This window comes from Lissotriton helveticus, chromosome 3_1 (assembly GCF_964261635.1).
Source record: "Lissotriton helveticus chromosome 3_1, aLisHel1.1, whole genome shotgun sequence".
Lineage (NCBI taxonomy): Eukaryota > Metazoa > Chordata > Amphibia > Caudata > Salamandridae > Lissotriton > Lissotriton helveticus.
In genome coordinates, this window is record NC_136061.1 from 913396790 (window position 1) to 913418654 (window position 21865).

Consider the following 21865-nt stretch of genomic DNA (forward strand, 5'->3'; position numbering starts at 1 on the left):
TCAAAGAAAGCAATCAGAGTGCTTGACTCATGGGCAGCTGAAACTGAGGCAGCTCTTTCAAGTAATGCATGGAAACCACATATGTCCTCCCACAGAGAATTCATTGTTTGAGGAGTTGGAGAAGCAGGTGAGTGAATAATGTATTCTTACCAATCACTACTAGCTGTCTAGCGCTCCAAATTTCACCTTCCTCTACGTCACCAGAGGATATATCCTTCCGCGGAGGAATAATATCTGTTCCAGGCATCATTCTAGATATACGAGGAGGCATGAGTGGTGGAGAAGCTGGCAGAGGTGGACCTGCACCCACATATGAAGGGAAACTAGTGCAATAATCCTGTAACATGGCTTGCAGAGCCTAAACCAATGCTACAGCAATGCTAACCAGGGGATCATAAGCAGGTTCCATATACTGTAAGGTTTTAGCATGCTGCTGATGAAACTCTTGTAGCTAATAGTACTCATATTCATGCTTATCCTCTTGATATTTCACATTAAGTTGTGAAGGACTATGTGTGGGGCCAATAGACCATCACCTGACTCTTCCAAGAAAGGTGTAGGAGGTAAAGGTGAAACCACAGAAGGGTTCTGAAGAAAACGCCTCATCGACGGGAACGCCGATGAAACAAAGAGGAGTAAGTTGCAACACTGAAGGGCTTTTTAAGCCAGGTGAAGTAGGCATTGTTGTCAGTTTCACAGACGGTAGCGGTGGTTGTGTTGATGATAGGAATTAATGGTGAAGTAGTCTCCTTCAATGAAGTTAATACACTCACTGTCGTCGACTAGGATGTTGTCGACTAGTATGTTGTCGGCAATGAGGAGCTACTCTGTGATGAAGGTACCTTCGCCGGCGGTAAGGAGGAGCCACAGTCGACAGTGAATCTGAAACCTTCGGCAATGGTGTTTTTTTTTCCCCAGACGATGAGAACGGTGACAACGATGAAGGAGAAATACGCTCTGATGGTGACTTTTGCGTCAACTCTGATCTCGCAGACTGTGCAGTCGACGACAAGTGTTTTTTAGTGATCTGAATCTTCATTATAGAAGGCTCTGAAGAGGTTTTTCATGTTTTGAGGCCGGATGGAATTTTTCCTCAGTAGGAAATGAACGCTTTCCTTTTTTTTGAGGAGCTTGCAGCTTCATGGTCAGACTTTATGGAAGCTTTATTATGGCCTTCAGGAGATTCCTGTGACACCTCTCCTTTCATGTTTTTGCAGAGAGATTTGAGAGGTAAAACTTTCATCGACTACATCAGATTTATTTTTAAGCCTCTGTAACCAAATAAGCAACCTACCCTCTGTTTTTTAGGCTTTTAGTTGAAAAGGTCCTACACATTTTGCAGTCCTTTACTTTATGCTGAGGATACAAACAGTAAATTCAGTTTCCATATGGGTCTTCAGTATGAAGTCTCTTGTTACCGCAAGAACCACGTAATCTGAAGAGGCCATTCTTAGAATAATCAGACATGGTTTTCTTGAAATTCGAGAATAATATCAGAAAAATGAAAGAAAAAAAACTGAGCAAAGCTCAGGGAGAGTCCCTGTCATACGACGTGCGGTAGAAAATCTGAGAAACTTAGCCTCTTTGGGGAGTGTTCTACAGGGTGCGGTCGTCCGATTGCTTATTACTTAAGATTGGTTCTTTTTTTATTTTACAAAAGAAGGTAGACAGGCTATTGTAGTGACTGCTCATTGCATTGTAGCCTACGATTGTGATGTTTACTGCTTTAGAATGACACAGTGGGACTCCCACAGCGACGGGATTATTCAAGCATGTGAACCTATAAACGATCCAATACTGGAGAAATTTCTCTTAGCACGTCAGTTAGGGACAGACTGAATTGGGACACCTGCTGCTTTGGATCCTCTGCTGCGCTCTGCGACGGTAGAAAGAAACCTTCTGGAGCCTCCGTCATCAACCAAGCAACGAAGAAATCAGGAACTGAAGTATTCAATGGGTTTATGTTTTTTACTTTGTTCACAAGCAATTATGTAAAGCAGTATTGCTGATTGTCTATGGCAGGCCCTACAAAATTGTTTGACAAATCTAACGCACGGCCGATAACTTTTGCCTTCTACCTCTCAACTACTGTCGCACAAGTTACTACTTGTGTAACGATATATCTGTAAGAGACATTAGTTAGTATTAGATTCCTTACCTTAGAATATCCCCAGGCGTCAGACTGGATCAGGAAACTTTTGCGTAGCAGTACCCTTGCGCGTCGGTAGGCGTCGTCTGCAGCTCCGCGTCCGTCGTCGGCGTCGTGATGACGTCGGAGTACTTAGACGCCGCCTCCGCGTGCTGACGTCAGTTCTTAGACACAGCTTTTCCGCGCCAGAAACGCAGAGCCATGTTAAAAACCAACACTGGTGCCATTGAAACTAGGGCCCTGAAGGGGACAACCCTAACCCTAGATATTGGTTCACAGAACGGGGAGGATGGGTGGGTCGGTAAGGAATCTAATACTAACTAATGTTTCTTACAGATATATCGTTACACAAGTAGTAACTTGTGCATCTGAACGAGACACGTTAGTATTAGATTCCTTACCTTAGAATAGATACCCCAGCAATACCAACCCCGGTGGTGGGTCTGCGAACCAAAATCACACCAGAAAGTCCCGGAGGACGGAACGGCCAAAGAAGCCATCCCTCCGGACTTGGCTGTCCAGGCAGTAGTGTCTTGCGAACGTGTGCAGCGATGCCCACGTAGCTGCCTGACAGATGTCTTGTAAAGGCACTCCCCTGCCCAGGGCAGTGGTAGTCGCCGTGGCTCGGGTAGAATGAGCCCGCAATCCAGCAGGAGGCTCCTTCCTAGCCAGGGAGTAGCATGCCTGGATACACAGGATGATCCACCGGGAGATGGTCCTCTTGTGCACCGCTTTCCCCTTCTTCGCGCCCACGTAACCAACAAAGAGTTGGTCATCCACCCGGAACTGGCGTGTGTGATCCAAGTAAAATGAGAGCGCACGTTTTGGGTCCAGACGATGGAGCCGCTCTTCCTCTTTAGAGGGATGCGGTGGCGGGAAGAAGGTTGGCAAGGTGTGGAAGGCCATGACAACCTTGGGCAGGAAAGAAGGTTTGGTACGCAGCACCACTTTGTCCGGATGGACAGAAAGGAAAGTTGGGGTACAAGAAAGGGCCTGGAGCTCACTCACTCTCCTGGCAGAGGTGATGGCAACCAGGAAAGCAGTCTTCAAGGTCAGAAGGCGAAGAGGACAGTTGTGAAGTGGCTCAAAGGGAGCGCACATCAGAAAGGTAAGAACCAGGTTCAAGTCCCGCTGGGGCATCACAAACGGAACAGGAGGAAATGTGTGTGTGAGGCCCTTAAGAAATCTATTAACAATAGGGGACTTGAACAAAGAAGGTTGATCAGGCAGCCTGAGAAAGGCTGAAAGGGCAGAAAGGTAGCCCTTGATAGTGCCCACAGCAGAGCCCTGCTGGGCAAGAGAAAGAAGGAAGAGAAGGACTTCAGAAAGAGGGGCATTGAGGGGATCCACAGTCTTTGCTGTGCACCATGCCACAAATCTGTTCCACCTGCAGGCGTATACCGACTTTGTGGAGGGACGCCTGGCTGCCAGAATGATGTTACAAACTTCAGGAGGCAAGTCAAATGGCCTCAACTGTCGCCGCTCAATCTCCAAGCATGGAGGTGGAGACTGGACAGGTTCGGGTGGAGGACCGTCCCCTGCTGCTGCGACAGAAGGTCCTCCTGAAGAGGCAGACGAACCGGGGGATCGACTGACATACTGAGTAGCTCTGGATACCAGTACCTTCGTGCCCAGTCCGGAGCCACAAGGATGACTTGGGCCCGGTCGCGCTTGATCTTCTTCAGCACTCTGGGCAGAAGTGGTATAGGCGGAAAGGCGTACAACAGACCGCACCTCCACTCGCGACGAAAAGCGTCTCCGAGCGAGTGCCGCCTTGGAAATTCCAACGCGCAGAACTGATGACATTGCGCGTTCTCTTCGGTGGCGAATAGATCTAACCAAGGCTCTCCCCATCGCTGAAAGAGGCCTTGCGCCACGTCCGAGTTCAGACGCCATTCGTGATCCATCATGCACAGACGACTGAGCTCGTCCGCCCTGGCGTTCAGAGAACTTGCCAGGTGTTGAGCCACCAGGGTCACGCCCTGGCGTTCCAGCCATCGCCAAAGGCGAAGAGCCTCTTGACAAAGGATCCACGACCCCACCCCGCCTTGTTTGTTGCAGTACCACATGGCGGTGGTGTTGTCCGTGAATACCTGCACTACACTCCCCCGGACAGAGGGGAGGAATGCCTTCAGTGCCAGACGAATCGCCCGGAGCTCCAACAGGTTGATGTGGAGTCGGGTCTCCGCTGGAGACCAGAGGCCTCTGATCTCCGCCTCTCCCCAGCCCTGGAGAGACGCGTCCGTCACAACTACGTGCTCCAGTTGGGGAAGGGAGAGGGATCTGCCGCTGACCCAATCGCGGTCCGTAAGCCACCACTGCAGCTGTCTCGCAGTGCCCTCCGAGATCAGGACGTGGTCGGATAGATCGCCCTGATGCTGGGCCCACTGAAACTTCAGGTCCCACTGCAGAGCCCGCATCCGCCACCTGGCGTGATGCACCAGTAGGATGCAGGAGGCCATCAGCCCCAGAAGCCGCAGCGTCAACCTGACCGAAACCCGGGATAACGGCTGAAAGATGGGAATCAGAGCCTGAATATCCCGGACCCGCTGTTCGGGCGGATAAACCCGAAACCGCGCCGAGTCCAGAACCGCTCCGATGAAGAGGAGCTTCTGAGAGGGGCACAGGTGTGACTTCGGCACATTGATGGAGAACCCCAGCTGGTGCAGGAGGTGGCTGACAACTGTCTGGGGCGAGCCCGCCTTCAACAGCCAGTCGTCGAGGTAGGGGAAGACTGAAACCCCTAACCTGCGCAGATGAGCTGCGACCACCGCCATCACCTTTGTGAACACCCGTGGGGCGCTGGTAAGGCCGAAGGGGAGCACGGTAAATTGAAAGTGCTCGTGGCCCACCATGAACCGCAGGTAGCGCCGGTGGGCAGGCAGGACGGGGATATAAAAGTAAGCATCCTGCAAGTCCAACGCTACCATCCAGTCTCCTGGGTCCAGGGCAGCCAGAACCTGAGCCAGTGTCAGCATTTTGAACTTCTCCTTCCGGAGGAAGCCGTTGACGTTCCTTAGGTCCAAGATAGGGCGTAGGCCCCCTTTGCCCTTCTTGGGTACCAGAAAGTAGTGGGAGTAGCAACCACACCCTACTTCTGGCCCAGGAACGCGCTCGATGGCCCCCTTGGCCAAGAGGGCCGTAACTTCCTCCTGCAGAAGTTGCAAATGATCCCCCGATACACGGTGGTTCTGCGGTGGCATGGCTGGAGGAGTCGCCTCGAAGGGGAGGGAGTAGCCCCTTCGGACGATTTGCAGCACCCACCTGTCCGATGTGACAGTGCGCCAGTGGAGGTGGTGATGGCGAACCCTGCCCCCCACTGGCGTCACATGGGCCTGAAAGCACGGACTAGGAGGGTTTTGAGGCGGATGCTGCGGGGGAAGGTGTGGACTGACCTTGCCGCTGTCCCCGACCGCCCGGACGGCGGTTCCCACGGCCGCCACCGCGTTGGGTATTGCCCTGCGGTGCGTGGCTTTCGGCGCGTGTGGGCGCACCCCTTCCGTGGCCACGAAAGGAGTGAAAGGCAGCCGATTGCTGGCGCTGGACCGAGAGGCCCAAGGACTTGGCCGTAGCCCTGGAGTCCTTCAAGCGCTCAAGCGCATGGTCTGCCTTGTCGCCAAAGAGGCGACGGCCATCGAACGGCATGTCCATGAGCGTGCTCTGAACATCTGCCGAGAAGTTGGCTGACCTCAGCCAGGCGTGGCGTCTGACCGCCACCGTCGTTGCCATCGCTCTACCCAGCGAGTCAGTGGTATCCAGCCCACACCGGATGAAATACTTGGCTGCATCCCAGCCCTCCACAAGGGCTTGGCCGAGTTTGGCCCGTACCTCCAACGGACACTCTGGCAGCACTTCCGCGACCTTATCCCACACAGAGTGGGTGTAACGTCCAAAGAGGCAGGCGGTGTTGGAAGACCGCAGTCCTAGACTAAGGGATGAGAAGATCTTCTTCCCATACTGGTCATACCTCTTGGATTCCCGGTCCGGCGGGGCAGACGGGAATGCGGTCTGGGAATTGGAGGCCTGGATGACCAGGCTCTCGGGGGTAGGGTGGGAGGACAGGAAACATGGGTCGCCCGGGGCTGGGCGGTGGCGTCTGGCCACGTTCCTATCTACGGGCGAACCCGTAGCGGGCTTGGACCAAGTGCCCAGAAGAACATCGGTCAAGGCCTCATTAAAGGGCAGCAGAGGCTCGGCTGAGCTTGACTGCGGTTTAAGGACCTCAGTGAGGAGGTTAGTCATCACGGCCGCGACGGGGAGCTCAAGGCCCAAGGCCTTGGCAGCCCTCATCAGCACCACACTATATGTTGCCCCCTCCTCCGAAGCCACGGTAGGAGGGGAGACAAACCCAGTGTCTGGAGAGGTGTCCAGGCCACTGGCCTCCCCAAGGTCTCCTGTCCAGTCCTCCTGAGACTGACACTCCCTGGTCAGAGGGTCCTCAGACCCCTCCCAGTCCTCTTAATCACCCATCTCCTGAAATTCAGGGTTTTCAACCAATGGGGCCTGTTCATAAAAGTGAAATTCACCAAACGACGTCTGGAGCGGCGCCCAACGGGGCCGTTCCGACGGCTGAACAGGAACGAATGTAGGACCGGGGCCGGCGCCGCCCGAGGACGGCGCCGGAGGCGACACCTGAGGGTCCGACACCAGGGAGGTCGTCAGATCCACCGGCGACGATCCCGAACCCGAAGGAGGACCAGCGGCGTCCTGCGGCGCCGTGCCTGAAGGCGCCGGCGGCGTCGGAACAACTGGACCCCTCGGCGCTGGCGGGATAATGGGGGCCTGCGGCGCCGGGCCCGAAGGCGCCGGCGGGGCCGGAGCCGCCGACCCACTAGGGCCCCCAGACGGGTCCGCTGGGCCCGAAGGCGCCACAGAGCCCGTCGGAGGAGAGTTTCCTCATGGCCATGAGGAAGCGCTCGATCTCCTCCGGCGTCGCGTTCAGCCCAGGGACCGGAGGGTGTGGAGCTGCACGCAGCGCCCGCGACTCCGACGGAGCCGCGTGGGTGGTGTCACCCGAACCCCCGGCCGCATCGCGCGAGCGTCGGGGGGAGTCCGAGGAGCGATGACGCCACTTGGACTTCTTGTGCCTCTTACCTGACGACGACTTCGACCCGGAGGAGTGCGGCCTACTGTCGGAGCTGTGGTGGCTCCGAGCCCGCGACCTTTCCCTCGACCTCCCATGGGATCGGGACCTCGCACCGCGCGTGGTCGACTGCCGGAGCTCGAGGCGCCTACGGGACCGCTCCCGCCTGGCCTTCGAGGAGAGGGCCCGGCAGTCAGAGCAGGCCTTGTCGTCGTGGTCGACGCCCAAACGGGACAAACAGACGCGGTGAGGATCCGTGACCGACAGACGGTCGCAATCGTCACAGTGCTTGAAGCCGGGCATCCCTACGGCACCGTTCGGAGTCGAGAGACTTCGAAAGCAATCAAAAAGGATCAAAAAAAGTTAGTCAAAAATGACTAGGGTTACTACTTTTTCCAGATCTGCGCTTGCTGGCGCCGAAAAAAGAATAACTGACGTCAGCACGCGGAGGCGGCGTCTAAGTACTCCGACGACGTCATCACGGCGCCGACGACGGACGCGGAGCGGCAGATGACGCCTACCGACGCGCAAGGGTACTGCTACGCAAAAGTTTCCGGATCCAGTCTGACGCCTGGGGATATTCTAAGGTAAGGAATCCAATACTAACGTGTCTTTCAGATTCTCCCACTACCTCCTAACTACTGTCTCTCCCACTACCTCCTAACTCCGTCTGACTACCGCTTCCTTCGTACCTATTTACATGACTCATATTCTCATGTCTCTGGCCCCTTTCTCTCATATCATCTTGTGACCACATTCCCTCTTTTCTTCTCCTCTGCTGAATCCTCCCCTTACCCTTTCCCAACAACGCGTCCTTCCACTCCTCCCTTTCCACGTCTCTCCCTCCACAGCTTCAATACACTGCCCTCCCTTGACTTCTCACGTGACTATCTGATTTACCTCTCTTTCTTTGCCCAATACGCCTCCTCTCAATTTCCCTTCCCCCACCCAGTACCTTTATCTAAACATGGTCCCAACAATGCAGCCCCCAGGCAGGAGATACATGCCTCTGTTCAAAACTTATGCACCTCATGCAACCTTCCCCCCCTCTCCGCTCCTACTCTTTCCAGCTTCTGTCCTCCGTCCTCAGCCCTCACATGCCCATGCCCTTTGTCCCCACTCTTTTTTTCTGTGAACCTTAGACAGACTTCCTTTTGTCTCTATGGTTGTCTCTTCCCTTAACCTCACTCCCTCTCCTACCCTACCCCCCCACTACTTTCTCTCACCTTTCACTCCTCCCCCAATTGTATTGCTGATTGTTTTATTTAATGTTTACTTGTTGATTTTCTTCTAGTATATTGTTGAACCACATTGTTGCACTTCCTGTCGTATCACCCATTGTCTCCTACCGCATCCTCCCTCTATTTATGTCTCTCCCTCCCTCCTCTCTCAATGTTTTGAGACTGAACTATTTTGTCTGATGCCCGATGGAGCTACTTGGTTTACCTATAGGGGAGATGGGCCTTGGATTCCCTCCTTGGTCGTCACCTACCCAGTCGGTCTTTAGGCAGACTTCTTTTCGTCTCTCCTTATTGTCTCTTCCCTAGCTCCTATAGTCTTTCCCCTAAATCCCTCACCTTGCCTGCTACTCTGCCTACCCTCTGTCCTTTGTGCCCTTTGACTAAGCACTCCTTCTCCCCTTGTTGGGGAAAGATCCAATATTTATACTCTGGAGTCTCAGCGAACCCGCTGAGTGAGTCCACTGCGCCAAGGGAGCCACTCACACTTGAGGTATGGTATGGCACCCCTTGCCAAAGCACTCCCTCTCCCCTTTTTGGGGAAGGATCCAGTATGTAGGCCTCGGAGTCTCAGAGACCTCTCCGAGAGAGTCCACTGCGTAAAAGGAGCCTCTCGCAATAGAGATAGGGAAGGGATACCACTTCACCAGGGATCACAGCTTACTGGACTTTAGACGTTGCCTTGACACGTCTACCGGTTTGTGTCCCCGTCACCCTTCCCCTCTTCTCCCCATGCTGTGACTCTCACCCTACCCTCCTCTTTCCCACCTTCATTATCTGTCTACTTCCCCCTACTCCAACCCCCCCTGAATCTCTCACCTTGTCTTCTTTTCCCCTTACGTATTTGTGCTTATTGTTTATCTCGACCTTAAAAGTAACTATGTTGCCATGCTCTAAGAACTGTGTAACCTTTGTAACGATGTAACCTGTAACTATGATCTGATGCTCATGTAAAGCGCTCAGATACCTCCGTGTCTAGCCAGCACTATAAAAAACTTTTAAAATAAATAAATAAATAAAACTGGAGTGATCAGCTAAGGATACGCTACATAGCAGTAACTGTAGTACGCATAAGGTACTCCTTCATACTGAAAAAACACACGAAAGACAAGTGTAAGAAAGCTACTCATAGTAGGATCTTGGTCACTCAACTGAACTCATTCAGCACCAAAAAGCCTGCTCGGAAGATGTTGCTGATGAACACAGTGAAAGTACCTGCAAGCAGAAGGGAAAGAGTCTATGCCACTCATGAGTGACCAGGAGGCATGGAATACTAATGCCCACAGATGTCAGGAGGTGCAGGAGAGTGGACAATGACCATGGAGCTGCTGCTGTGTGTAAGACGACGCTGAGGATGAGCAGGAGCTGTTCACAAGCTGCCCCACGCCGGATGTCAAGAGCCGAGGGATCAGTGTCCATTTGGAGCACCAAAAAGCCTTGGCAACTGCAAACATGGTAGGTGAAAAGGGTAGTATTGGGACCAGCAAGGTCTAAGTGAATCGCCACGAGCAAGGCAGGCTCAGTAGGCCCCGAACAAGCAGGGGAGCCAACGTAAGCCAATGACGACCCTCAAGAGCACCCACAGGAGTCGCAATAGGACCTCGAGCAGTTCACCAAAGATGCAGGCCCACTGTGCAGAGGATGCGGTGAGAATGAAGATCTTGGCTGCACAGAAGGTGCTTGAGGCTTGAGCTTTTTGGAGCTCGAAGAGTTCTAGTGAAGAGAGTCAACAAACCGTGGCAACGGCAAGTCGACCTGGTGCACCGGTTCGGTTCCTGTAGTTCCGACAAGGGATACTAGCCTAAAACTTGGTGAGAAGACCGTGCCGGCCTAGAGGGAGTTGTAGGACCACCACTTATGTTGCTGAGCCTTTCGGAGTCCATGTGAGCTCAGGATCAGCAGATCGATCAGCTGTGTTGCGGTACCTGCGATTGCAGTAAGTGACTTCTTCATTTAAGGGAGATTCTTTCAGGTGTCCAGAGTGCCCAGACGGTCGAAGATGAAGTGGTTTTGGATCTCAATCTTGTTCCATGGTGAATCTAGGGACCCACCCACAGGTAAGCCCTTAAGTAGCCTTAGGAAACGCTTGGGATTATTCAGGAGTCCCTCCCAGAGGAGCTGGACAGTGGGCAGGGTAATCCTATGTCCTTTGTCCAGTTTCACACCAGAGCGGGAGCCAGCGGCTCCCTGCACTTGAGTATCCAAGGAGGGTACCAAATGTGCCCTTCAAGAAGTCTCAGTAGCGCTGCCAAGCGCCCACACACTGCCCCAATACACTAAACAATGTCTGGGTGGGAGGTTGTCACACAGGACATCTATTGTTCTGCCTTCCCCTGCTCAGCAGCAGGAGGGCAGAAACATGTTTCTGGTCGGCAGCAGCCCTAGCTTGCTGTCCAGTTCTGGAAGACTGGTACCAAGAGCACAGAGGGCCTCCCGGTGGAGCTTTACAGAGCATGGATCAATACCTCCCACACCATTATGGTGTGGGGGTAGGATTCCAACAAGTTTAGAGATGATCATCGCGTAATGACGCATGGCCACTCTATATGTCATAATGGCTAATGCACGTACAACCCGGGGTAATGGACTCTGAAGGTCGTAGGGGTGACCCACTCATGCAGGGGCACCCTCACACTTCGAACAGAGCACCCTGCCTTCAGGATTGAAAGGCCTGCCTTAGGGGTGGCTTATAGGTTTAAAGTGTAGTGACCTCAGATAAAAGAAAACGTATATATCTGTCATAAGTGATGCTAGCACCAGCTTACACAGGCTGCAATGGCAGGCCTGTAGTCACAATCCGAGTGGTCTCTCATGGGTAGCTTAATACATGCTTCAGCCCATGGGAGACCCCGGGTGTACCTATACCCTAGGTACCATATACTAGGGACTGAGAAGGGTACACCAGTAGCCAGTCCGGAGTGTACCTAGGTGCCCACCATGTCCAATTTAGGGGAGAAAGCACAGAAACTGAGGTCCTGGGTAGCAGGAATTCAACCAGACTAGTCCACCAGCATAACACAAAGCAAAAAACAAAAAAAACACAAAAAGGTGGGGGTAACCATAATAGCAGATCCTACTTTCCTACAGTGGAGTTCTGCAGTAAAATAAAATTCCCCTCCCCACCGTACTGTAGAGTAAAATAGAGTAGCATAGACCGTCCAGGCCTAAAGGACATTACAAAAAGCAGCCACGGCATCGCCTCATAACACGCAACACAAAGGCACAAGCGTAAAAGCCAATTGTTCAGAAGCTATACCCAGTGACTATGTTAGGATTTTACAAAGCTGCTTCAAAGGTGAACAAGCAGTGTGGATTTTCAACTGTTGCCGGACATGTGAAGGCAGAAGGGAGCATCGGTCCGGGGTACTTACTGGGGCAATGTAGTCAAACAGAGACAAAACTGTTTTATAGTGATGTACGTTCTGATACAAAAAACTTAACAAAAAAAAAATAGATGCAGCATTAGTCAACACTATACAATATTGTAACATTACATTTTCGGAGAAGCTTTCATGTGGACTTATGTTTGACAATTCTCACATTGGCCTCCTAAAAGAAAAAGCAACACATTTCTGAAATTATCTAAAACGCCCAGTCTTTACTCAACACTCAAAACGCTCACTCAAAAGTGAAACGTTTCTGACAAACAAATTCCTTACCTTCGGTAACGATGCATCTGTAAAAGAAATAGGTTAGTTGTAGATTTCCTACCTTAGAATTTTCTAGATCTGGAGATTTTTCTTTAGCAGTACCCCTGCACGTCGGTAGGTGGCGTCTGTAGACTCTGCATCAGTCGTCGGCAGGATGACGTCGCAGTGCCTACTTAGACACCGCCCCTGCGAGCTGACGTTAGTTCTGACACAACTTTCCATGCCAGAAGTGCAGAGCCATGTAAGACACTGACTACTGGTGCGCCACAACTATGGCCCTGTAAGGGCGTCGCTATCCCTAGACATCAGTTCGCAGAGCTGGGAGAATGAGTGGGCGGTAAGGAATCTACAACTAACATGCGTCTCTTATAGATACATTTGTTACTTAAGGTAAGTAACTTGTTCATCTGAAAGAGGCAGTTTGTTATAGATTCCTTACCTTAGAATGGATACCCCACCAATATCATCCCCGGAGGAGGGTCTGGGAACCAAGTTCAGACGAGAAAGTCCTGGAGGACCAAACGGGCAAAATAGCCGTCCCTTTGGACTTGGCTGTCCAGGCAGTGATGTCTGGTAAACGTGTGCAGAGATGCCAATGTTACTGCCTGTCAGTAATGGGTGTATGTATGACCGAGTTCTTTTCTGGAAACATTCTGGTAGTTATGAGTTGTTGCTGATTCTTCTTACTGGAGTGGAAGCAGAGGTTGTTAGAATAATTGTCTTGATTGTTTGGGGTGGATACTGGTCCGAAGGGCTGCCGGCAGGCCTGCTTACTTGGACCAGGTCCATAAATTCATTGTGTGAAATGTTTTGGAAGGAACAGAGGCTGGGTTACAGTATTCTTGGATTGTTGTTTTGTAAAAGGATCAGCGTTGGTGCTTTGTCTTTGTTTTAAGTATGAGCACCAACGTGTCTGCTTTGACCATGTAATGATTTGCCAGGTGGTCTGTGAAATCTTTAATAATGGGATGTGCTCCTTCTAGACAATTTGGTTTAAGAAATTCTTGGAGTATTTTATAGAATTTATTTGCACATTTAGCATTTTCAATTCTGTCTGAATAGTATCTTTTTTGATAGAGGACTTGTATAATCTGTTAGTTTTCTGTAGGCGAAGTTTGTCTTGATTAGCGTTTGTTTTGAGCCGCTTTCTAATTTGTTTTTAGTTTGTTTAGTTTGTTCTAATTTTAAGTCTTCTCTGTAATCCTTAAAGGTGCTCGTTTTCTTTTGTTCTGTTGTGAGGTTTTTAGTGGTATCAGGATATTTAAAGCTTCCTGTAGCCACTCAGTTTTTTAACAGAATTTATTATTTCTGGATCTGTACTGGATGTTAGTTGTGGTTCTAAGTGTTCCAAATTGGGTTTGTCCCACGATTGATAGGTGGATGCACATAAGGTTGTTTTAGGTGCATCACTTAGTGTTGTTTTATATTGGAAAACATGCAAATGGTGGTTTGACCATGTGACCGGAGTTATAGTTTGAAAGGTAACCAGTTCAGTAATAGCAAAAATGTAATCTACGATTTGTCCAGCGTTGTTCGTGGGTTTGTGGACGATCTGATGCAGGTTCAGTGCGTCTAGGCCAGCGATGATTGTTTGAGTGGGGCATATTGGGTTGGTCAAACCAAATGTTAACATCCCCCAAAATGCATAGGTTGGAGTGGAGTGTTATAAGGACTGAAACCATGTCTGGGAATGTCGCATTGCTAGGTGGAGGTATGTAAAGGAGTAGGAAGTTACAGGAGGAAGATAGTGTAGGATTGCATCTGGTGAAAAGAGCCTCGCAATTTTTTATGGAGAGGTCGTCAACTTTAGTGATATGTAATGTTAGCCTGAACACCACAGCTAGGCCACCTCCTTTTGTGACTATGTAATTGTGGGTGATCACTTGGTAGCCTAGAGGAACAGTTTCATGCCATATCCTCTCCCAACCATGATTTAGTTATGAATACTATGTCTAGTTTTGCATCAGTGAGAAGGTCGTGGGGGTGAGGTTTGTTTTTAAAGAGTGAGCAAGCATTTATTAGTAGACAGTTTAGAGAATGTGCTTTGGCGATAGTCTGGTTTTGTAGAAGAGTGAGCAGTATTTTGTTGGCTTGCAGCAGCTGGTTTTAGCTGTACGAGGATAGCAATATTGTAGCTGTTCTGTATCGTGTTCCTCGCCCAGCAGGGTAAGGAGGCATTTTGATGGGTCTGCATGTGAAGGTGGTGGAGGCGGTGTTTGAGGTTGAGTTGAGTTGATGCACTGTGTTGTTTTTTTGGTGTAACCTTGTTGTGCAGTAGACCTGGAAAAGCAAAGTTGTGAGGTGTGGCACGTTGTTTATATTGTTTTTGTGTGTTTAGGGAGAAAGGTGTATGAGTTAGGGGTGATGGTGTAGCATGTGGGTCATGTAGTAAGGATCTAAATTGTCCAATGGATGAGAGATGATTAGAATAGAGTTGCTGTGTGTGTGTTCGGTATGGTGGAAGAGAGAAAGCGTGGCACTAGAGTATGCTTATTTGTGTAGTTTGAAAGGTGGGTGTATGGTTGTATTTTGTGATGGTAAGTATTATGAGGGGGTGGGCATGGCACTGCGGTGCTCATGACTGCTCCCGGCCATCATAAATCACGGTGGGCGTGGGCTCATGACGGCCGGGAGCCGTCAGAACTCCACCTACTGATTAATTCTCCCTCACAGGCGAGGAATTAATAGCGCATGGGAAGAGCGGCAACGTTCTGACGGCTCCCGCCAGTCAGGAGCACACGCCTACAGTGACGCATGTAGGGAGCCGTCATGAGCACCGAAGGTGTTCATATGTGTAGTGGAGTGTAAGTGTTGTAGTAAAAAGAAAAGGAGGGTGTTGGTCAGAGAAATGATGGAAGGTTGCGTATTGGTTTATTAATGACAAAAAGTGGTCCGTTAGGAGTAATTAGGATGGGAAGTGTGTTTTTGGATGGGATATAGTTAAGTATGTAGTAGATTTGGGTTGTGTTTGTGACGATTCAGTTGGTTAGTGGTATAGGAAATATATATTTCTTGCTTCTCCCTATTCATGTTTATCCAGCCCAGGAGCATTTCGGCCTCAAACTGTTCTGATTGGTTGAGTTTTAGCATGGTACTGCTTAGTTAAGGGGATATAGATATAGATATATATTTTTTTTCTTTAAGCCCTCCAATGGCAGTGGATGTGCTTTCTTTCTCATTTTCTTGTATGCGCTTTCACCTTACATCTCCGTAGCTCATACATTGCTTCCCCATCACACCCTTCCTGCTCAACTTATTAACCTTCGCTTTGGTGGTGCTTACTTTTCTACTCGCTCTCAACACCGCTCAAACACTGCTCTCTTGCTCATCGTAACTTTTTATTTAGTGAAAAAATAATAATTGGCACCAGCAGTTACAAGTTGCTGCCAGCTGCTCCTTTCTTAAAATATACCTTCATTATGTCTTTTTTTTTTACTATACATAGTTTGTTACATATACAAGACATTTAGAATGCTCTCCCTCATCTGTGCAAACAAAAGCATTAGAGCAAAAGTTTTACAACCCAGCTGAAGGAGGTTAGTCAATAGTACAAGTTCGGGAACCGCTGGCAGAGGGTAAGGCTACTGAAGGCGGCACTAGCAAATCTTAGAGCTGAGCAATTATCGTCTGTTTTGCTGGTTATCTCTATGTTACTTAATTGGCAAACTAGGGCTTTGTGATTGTAATAACTGGTAAAGCAGATGGTACTACTATGGTTGACACATTTCTTGCAACCACATGACCTTACACAAAATTTGCACCAAAATATTAGGACAAGAGAGTATGCACTGAGCAAGAATGCAAAATATCTGGAAAGGGCTGTTGATGAGTAACAGTTTTATTTAAAATTAAAAAGAAAAAAAAGCCCTTCAACCACTGTTTTAGGTATGAAGCCCTGTAAATTATTAGGAACTCTGAAATTAAAAATGCACTTCCAGCATGGAACTATGATCCAGGTCTCCAAATTAAAAGAAAAATCAACTGCAGGTATGGATCTCCTGGCAGGGGCTGCACATGACGGCCTAGAATTTCCTGATGTCTAGAAAACATGTTTTCAGTGTATGAGCAACTAGGAACCCAGAAAATTAATTTTTGAAAGCAACGTTAGACAACATTCTAGCGGAACAACGACATAACATGAGTATTTGGATTGCTTAAAAAGTAAGCACCCTGAAGCCAAAAAGCACGCTGTCGGGCCAGGATGCAGGAGGGCATGAACATGGGTAGGTGGAGGGTACCTTGGTAGGCCAGAAGTGGAATATGCATTTCTCATGCAAGGTATTGCAATTTAGGTGAACAGACAGTCTGTCCATCTAGCCACTAACCTGAAACAAGCAACCATCTCATGAAGCAGATTCATGTGTTTTTAAATTAAGAACACTATTCTCTCATTTAGTCCACATGGATTGCTCCATCCAAAAATTCGATTGTTTCACAAGGACAGCCAAAAAGACACACATGAAGCGAAATTTCAAATGAGAAAAAATATACACATTAGATACATGACTAGATTAAAATCACTAACCTGCTAGCTTTAAATTGAGAATTTGTTCATATTCTTCTCTTATCTTTTCATCGTGATCTTTAAGAAGGCGCTCGCACAAAATTCCAACCTGCCTTAAAGTGAAACTGGGCTGGTCTTTTTTTACAGATGTGCCTAGAGAGTAAGAAAGACACCATCACTGATATTCTACTATCAAATGTTGAATGAATGTCACACACGAAAAAGAATTTCAAATACGTATAATATTCTGAAAACGTGCTTCAATTATAATTGACGAAAGTGCAGTCATCCGTCACTCATTTCATAATTCCAATGCAAAAAAAGGACACCTTCATATCCAGAGATAATTCAGATATTTCCACTGTCTTTTGTTGTATTAGCACAATACAGCATATCAGATAACTATTATTGGCAAAATTAGCTTGGTCCCTAGAGGTGATGTTATTCAATCTCCTAGTCGAAAGGCGAGAGGGAGAGGGGAGGGTGAGGGGAGGGAGAGGGGAGGGTGAGGGGAGGGAGAGGGGGGAAGGGAGAGGGGGGGAGGAAGAGGGGAGAGAGAGAGAGAGAAGGGGAGAGAGAGAGAGAAGGGGAGAGAGAGAGAAGGGGAGAGAGAGAGAGAGAGAAGGGGAGAGAGAGAGCGAGAAGGGGAGAGAGAGAGCGAGAAGGGGAGAGAGAGAGCGAGAAGGGGAGAGAGAGAGCGAGAGAGAAGGGGGAGAGAGAGAGAGAGAGAGAAGGGGAGAGAGAGAGAGAGAGAGAAGGGGGAGAGAGAGAGAGAGAGAGAAGGGGAGAGAGAGAGAGAGAGAGAGAGAAGGGGAGGGAGAGAGAAGGGGAGGGAGAGAGGGAGACGCAAACGAATTGATAGCACCCACACCACTATTCTATTTCAAAGCCAATTTGTCAGCATATTGCAAGAATTATTTGTCAGTTTTTACAAATTTTAGGATGCCAATTTTTGAAAACAGAATGTCACTGTTTTAATAAAAGTGACAAATATTTCAAAGACCTTTTTTGCAAGCAATGCAGGGAAAAGTATGGTAATACAGCCAAATAGCCTGCAGCCCTGTGAGAGAGTTATTGTACTCTTTTTTAGGAAAATGAAGTAACTAGGGACAAAAATAATTTATTTCTTTTTCTCATCTGCAGGGAGAATTGCATTGGACTATGATGAAGATTCCCCTGGAGAAATGCTAAGAGTAAAAATAAGCAACATTTCAGTGTACTGCAGGGGATCTTTATTTATAGTCATAAGCACCGAAGAGCAGCAAGCCCATCCCTACGGGTAAAAAAAGATTACATTATGCAACAAAACTCCACAAGAAAGGTTGGCCACCTTGGGCATCTACCTTAAAATCTGAATCAAAATGTCTCGGCAAAGGTATGTACAAACCTCCAAGTGCCCGTTTCACTTATCTTACTAAGGGACATTTTCTATAGTAAAGCAGCAACAACCACTTTACCACTTGTATAAGATTAGTCTACATTATAAAAAAAAAAATACACAAAAAAATCCATCTAGAAAGACTGTTTCAAAGTGGCTAACCCAAATATGAATGGACCACAGAATAAGAAAAAGGCGGCTTAATGGTCTACTCTTCCTAGCCTTATCCAGGCACAACTTAAAATCCATTTTGAAGTCCAGAGAATATAAATCTCTACAGAAAAAGAGGAATTTTAGAAAAAAAATAGGAAGGGTATTTAAATAGTCCAACCTTTGAGTAGAATCTTGTATGCTTTTGCATAACAAATTTACTCGGGGACTGTATACAGCCCACTACAGTGCTGGTCTAACCCTGGTGGTGTAGTGATAGCTACACAGAAGGTGACCTTCCAAAATATATGCAGCAAGGTACACTTAAAAACTTGTTCCAAAGGAGGGCACATTAGTTTCTCGATCACCAGAGTTCCCATGCAGGAGAAGATCTCCTTATTGGAGGAAATACTAATTCTTCAAGGCAATCCCTTAATAAATGGGACAATGAAAATTAAATAAAAAAAGTTTGTCAAGGACGTTTTCAATAAGCACTATTGGCAGCAAGATGTACATTTAGCAAGAAAACTGCAACTCAGCCTTGACCAAATAGATAAGCTACGAGAGTTCTGCCACTTTCTGGCATGCACCTGCCCTCCCCAGATGTCCAAACACCCTTGTGGAAGGTGCTCATATTGCTAGAATTCAGGAGCCAGGCTACCAAGTTCATCGATAAGAGTCTTGGGGAGTAACAATTGACCCTCAAGCTTTAGAGATACAGTTTGTACTGTAGTCTCCTAAGTAGAAGCAATTCCAGGGATATCAGAATTATCTGAGAGTCAAGTTTCTTGTCAAATTGATGGCAGTTCAAATACAGGGAAGGTGGTAAATATTGGAGGGTGGGAAGTCCCAATGCATAAACGGATGCCCTTGATAAGCTTATCGAAAAGACACTGCCCTACCCAGTTGGTAAAACACAGGAGCCACTGTTTGTACATTTTTTTCTTCGTTGGTTCAAATAATAAAAAACCTTATTAAAATAAAGAAATAAAAATGTTACTCTGTCTGAAATACATTCAAACATCAATATTTTTTAAATGCTCTGGATAAAAGCCTCATCACTAGTCGTAAATAAGGGGCATTAATCCTCAAAGGGCAAATCAATCTCCGCTTTTGTAAAGGTTTAATGACTAAATACACTCAACAGCAGTACAGTAAGTTTACTATTTGGAACATCTCCGCCACTGTGCAACACCAAACAGGTCTCTTTTTGTCTTTACTACAACACAGCACGAGCTTGCTGGTTGCGAAAGACCAATTGTGAAAACCTAAGAATACGCTTAGAGTCTGCCCTTTGTTTACCACTGGTTGGCTTTATTGCCCCTCATTTGTTTGCTTCATGATCGATGGCTTGTATTTCTCATGTGTATATCCCTCCCCAAAAAACACAGCCTCTTAACAATTCTTTTGATTCCCTAACTTTTATCTTGCCATAACTCACATCAACAGCCATTTTTTTCATTCAGCACTCCATGAGAATGCATACTTTTTCTAGCCACCTCCCTCTTGTTCTGCTTCCCCCTTTAAATAAAAGCCGCCCTCAGCATTGTGTTCCTAACCACCCGAACCCCAATGGATTATCTGTAGAAGTACAGCAACATTTTTTCTGGAGTATCTCAGAGAAGCAGAATTTAACAGTTTTTGCTTTTACTCCTGCATTCCACATACTGCAGAAGATCAAATGGCTTAGTCTTTTGGAAAGTAAATTATGCCTTGGCAAACGTTTACCTATATATTTTGACAATACCTTATTTAATTCTTTTCAGAGTTATCAATTTAAACATACTTGAAAAATAAACCTTGCCATTTATAAAGACTGAAAATAACAATTGAAAGTACAGTTTTGTGTGTTATTTTCCTCCAGTATTTTGAAATGTGTTTTTTTGTTTTACATTTTCGAACAATACATTACTAACACTGACAAATCCGAGGCTCTGCAGTCACATTAGATAGGTAAGACCTATAAGATTTGCCAATTCAGGTCTTTTTTGATCTATAACATTTTTGCTTAAATCTGGATACTAGAGTGCGGGTGTTCGGTTGGAAAATATATATTTTAGCTGAAAACCTTATACCTGTCGAACCATACTTTCAGTGGCATCATTTAAAGGTCAAAAGATATTGACAGACTAAAACATTGATTTTAAGATTATCTGGCCTTCTCTACTTCCATTATTTAAAACTTTCACCAGAGCAACTATGCGGTCTGTTTACAAGTCTTTCAGGACAAACTTTTAGAATGCTTTGAAAATACCCCATACTTGACAAGTGAGGTGGGGAATAATCTATCAACGAAACAAAGATGCTATGTCAGGATTGGGGACGAGTCCTTGCTTTAATTCTTAAATTCATAACACAGCAGTCATCACAACACTACTATTCCCATGAACACCGTGGTAACAACAAAGTTTATAAGTTCTTTCTCAGTCTATGCAGCCGGGTCCCAAGATAGTTCTCTGTTGCTGCTACTACTTCTTTTTTTCTGCTGGTCAGCAGCCAGTAAAGTCGTGTTTTCTTTCCCTCCTTGATTGTACTTGTTATGCAGCTTTTTCATGATTACTTCGTGCAGATTTGCCCTCCAATAATGTGCTCTGCGGCACGTGTATCCCTCATATCGGGAGTGCAGCGCGTGCTGTCGGAGCCAGATAGCAACAGAGCCTTCTCCTGCTGCACAGGTTGACATCGTGCCTAGAGCCGGATGTGTATATTTCCCCTTATACATTTCTTGATGACCATCTGGGGTCTGTATGGTGACTTTTGAACGCCCCGCAGTGTCTGTATATTCTAAGAGCCTTGCAAAGCTTTCAGTGGGGACACTGTCCCGGGAAGCCGGATTTAACCCTCTCCATCCAACAGGGTGTTTTGTAACCCCTGGGCTACCACCCCTTAAAAAGTGTGCATTTTGGCCACCCACATAGCCTGGGCTACCTCTCAGCATTAAACCTATACACACTCACATGTGACTTTACTGGGGCCATCTCAGTCCCATACACATAAGCCTGTGAATATACACACACAAATATATTTAGATACATACAATCTCAATGTTGTGGTGTGCAGCGCAATTCTCAGGTGGCGATACAGCCATGCAGTTCCTACAGGCCCCATATGAGTACGACTACTTACTGTTCCTCCAGTGGGACAAGAACTTTTATGAGGCTATAGACACCTCTATCTACAGGGCCATCAACGACCTTATGGTCCCCATGCAGCAATGCTTCTCCGCCCAGATAGCTAGGGAGTGCACCAAAATTGCCCAGAGTAATGTAGCAGTGCCAGCTAAGCCCACACAGGAAGCTGTTTAGGGAGGGTCCCTGTCCACCAAGAAGAAGTGTGGGGTCGGGGTATATAAAGACAGGTTTGATCGCTTGAAACATGCCTTCTTGGCCCATTCCTCGACTCAGGATGACCACTTGGGCCACTAAGCGTTTACCTGACCCTCCCAGTTCTGACACCCCTGATCCTCAAGTTGGTGAATCCCCAGACAAAGAAGCGGTTCCTCCAGACCCTGGTGTACAGCTTCTGATTCGCTCCCAAGGATGTATCGGATATGCAGGACAAGGATATTATTGTCCCCGGCAGGTCTGCAGAGTGAGTCCCAGGCAAGAAAGTGGGCAGCTATGCTGTGCAGAGGTTGCGGAAACCCGTGGAAAAGAAGGCTTGCAATCACCTTCGGGCGGAATTTCCTCGCCCCTCTCAGGATGGAAAGGCGG

At 47.8% G+C, this 21865-nt stretch overlaps 1 protein-coding gene across 1 annotated transcript in view; it reads right to left on the minus strand.

Annotated features, from left to right (window-relative positions):
- The window catches only part of AKIRIN1 (akirin 1), a 188471-nt gene that overhangs the window by 72729 nt on the left and 93877 nt on the right, over nt 1-21865 (minus strand). The window contains exon 3 of the mRNA XM_078681243.1: nt 16646-16777. Within this exon, the coding sequence (XP_078537369.1) occupies nt 16646-16777 (132 nt within the window). The remainder of the gene's footprint in view (nt 1-16645; nt 16778-21865) is intronic.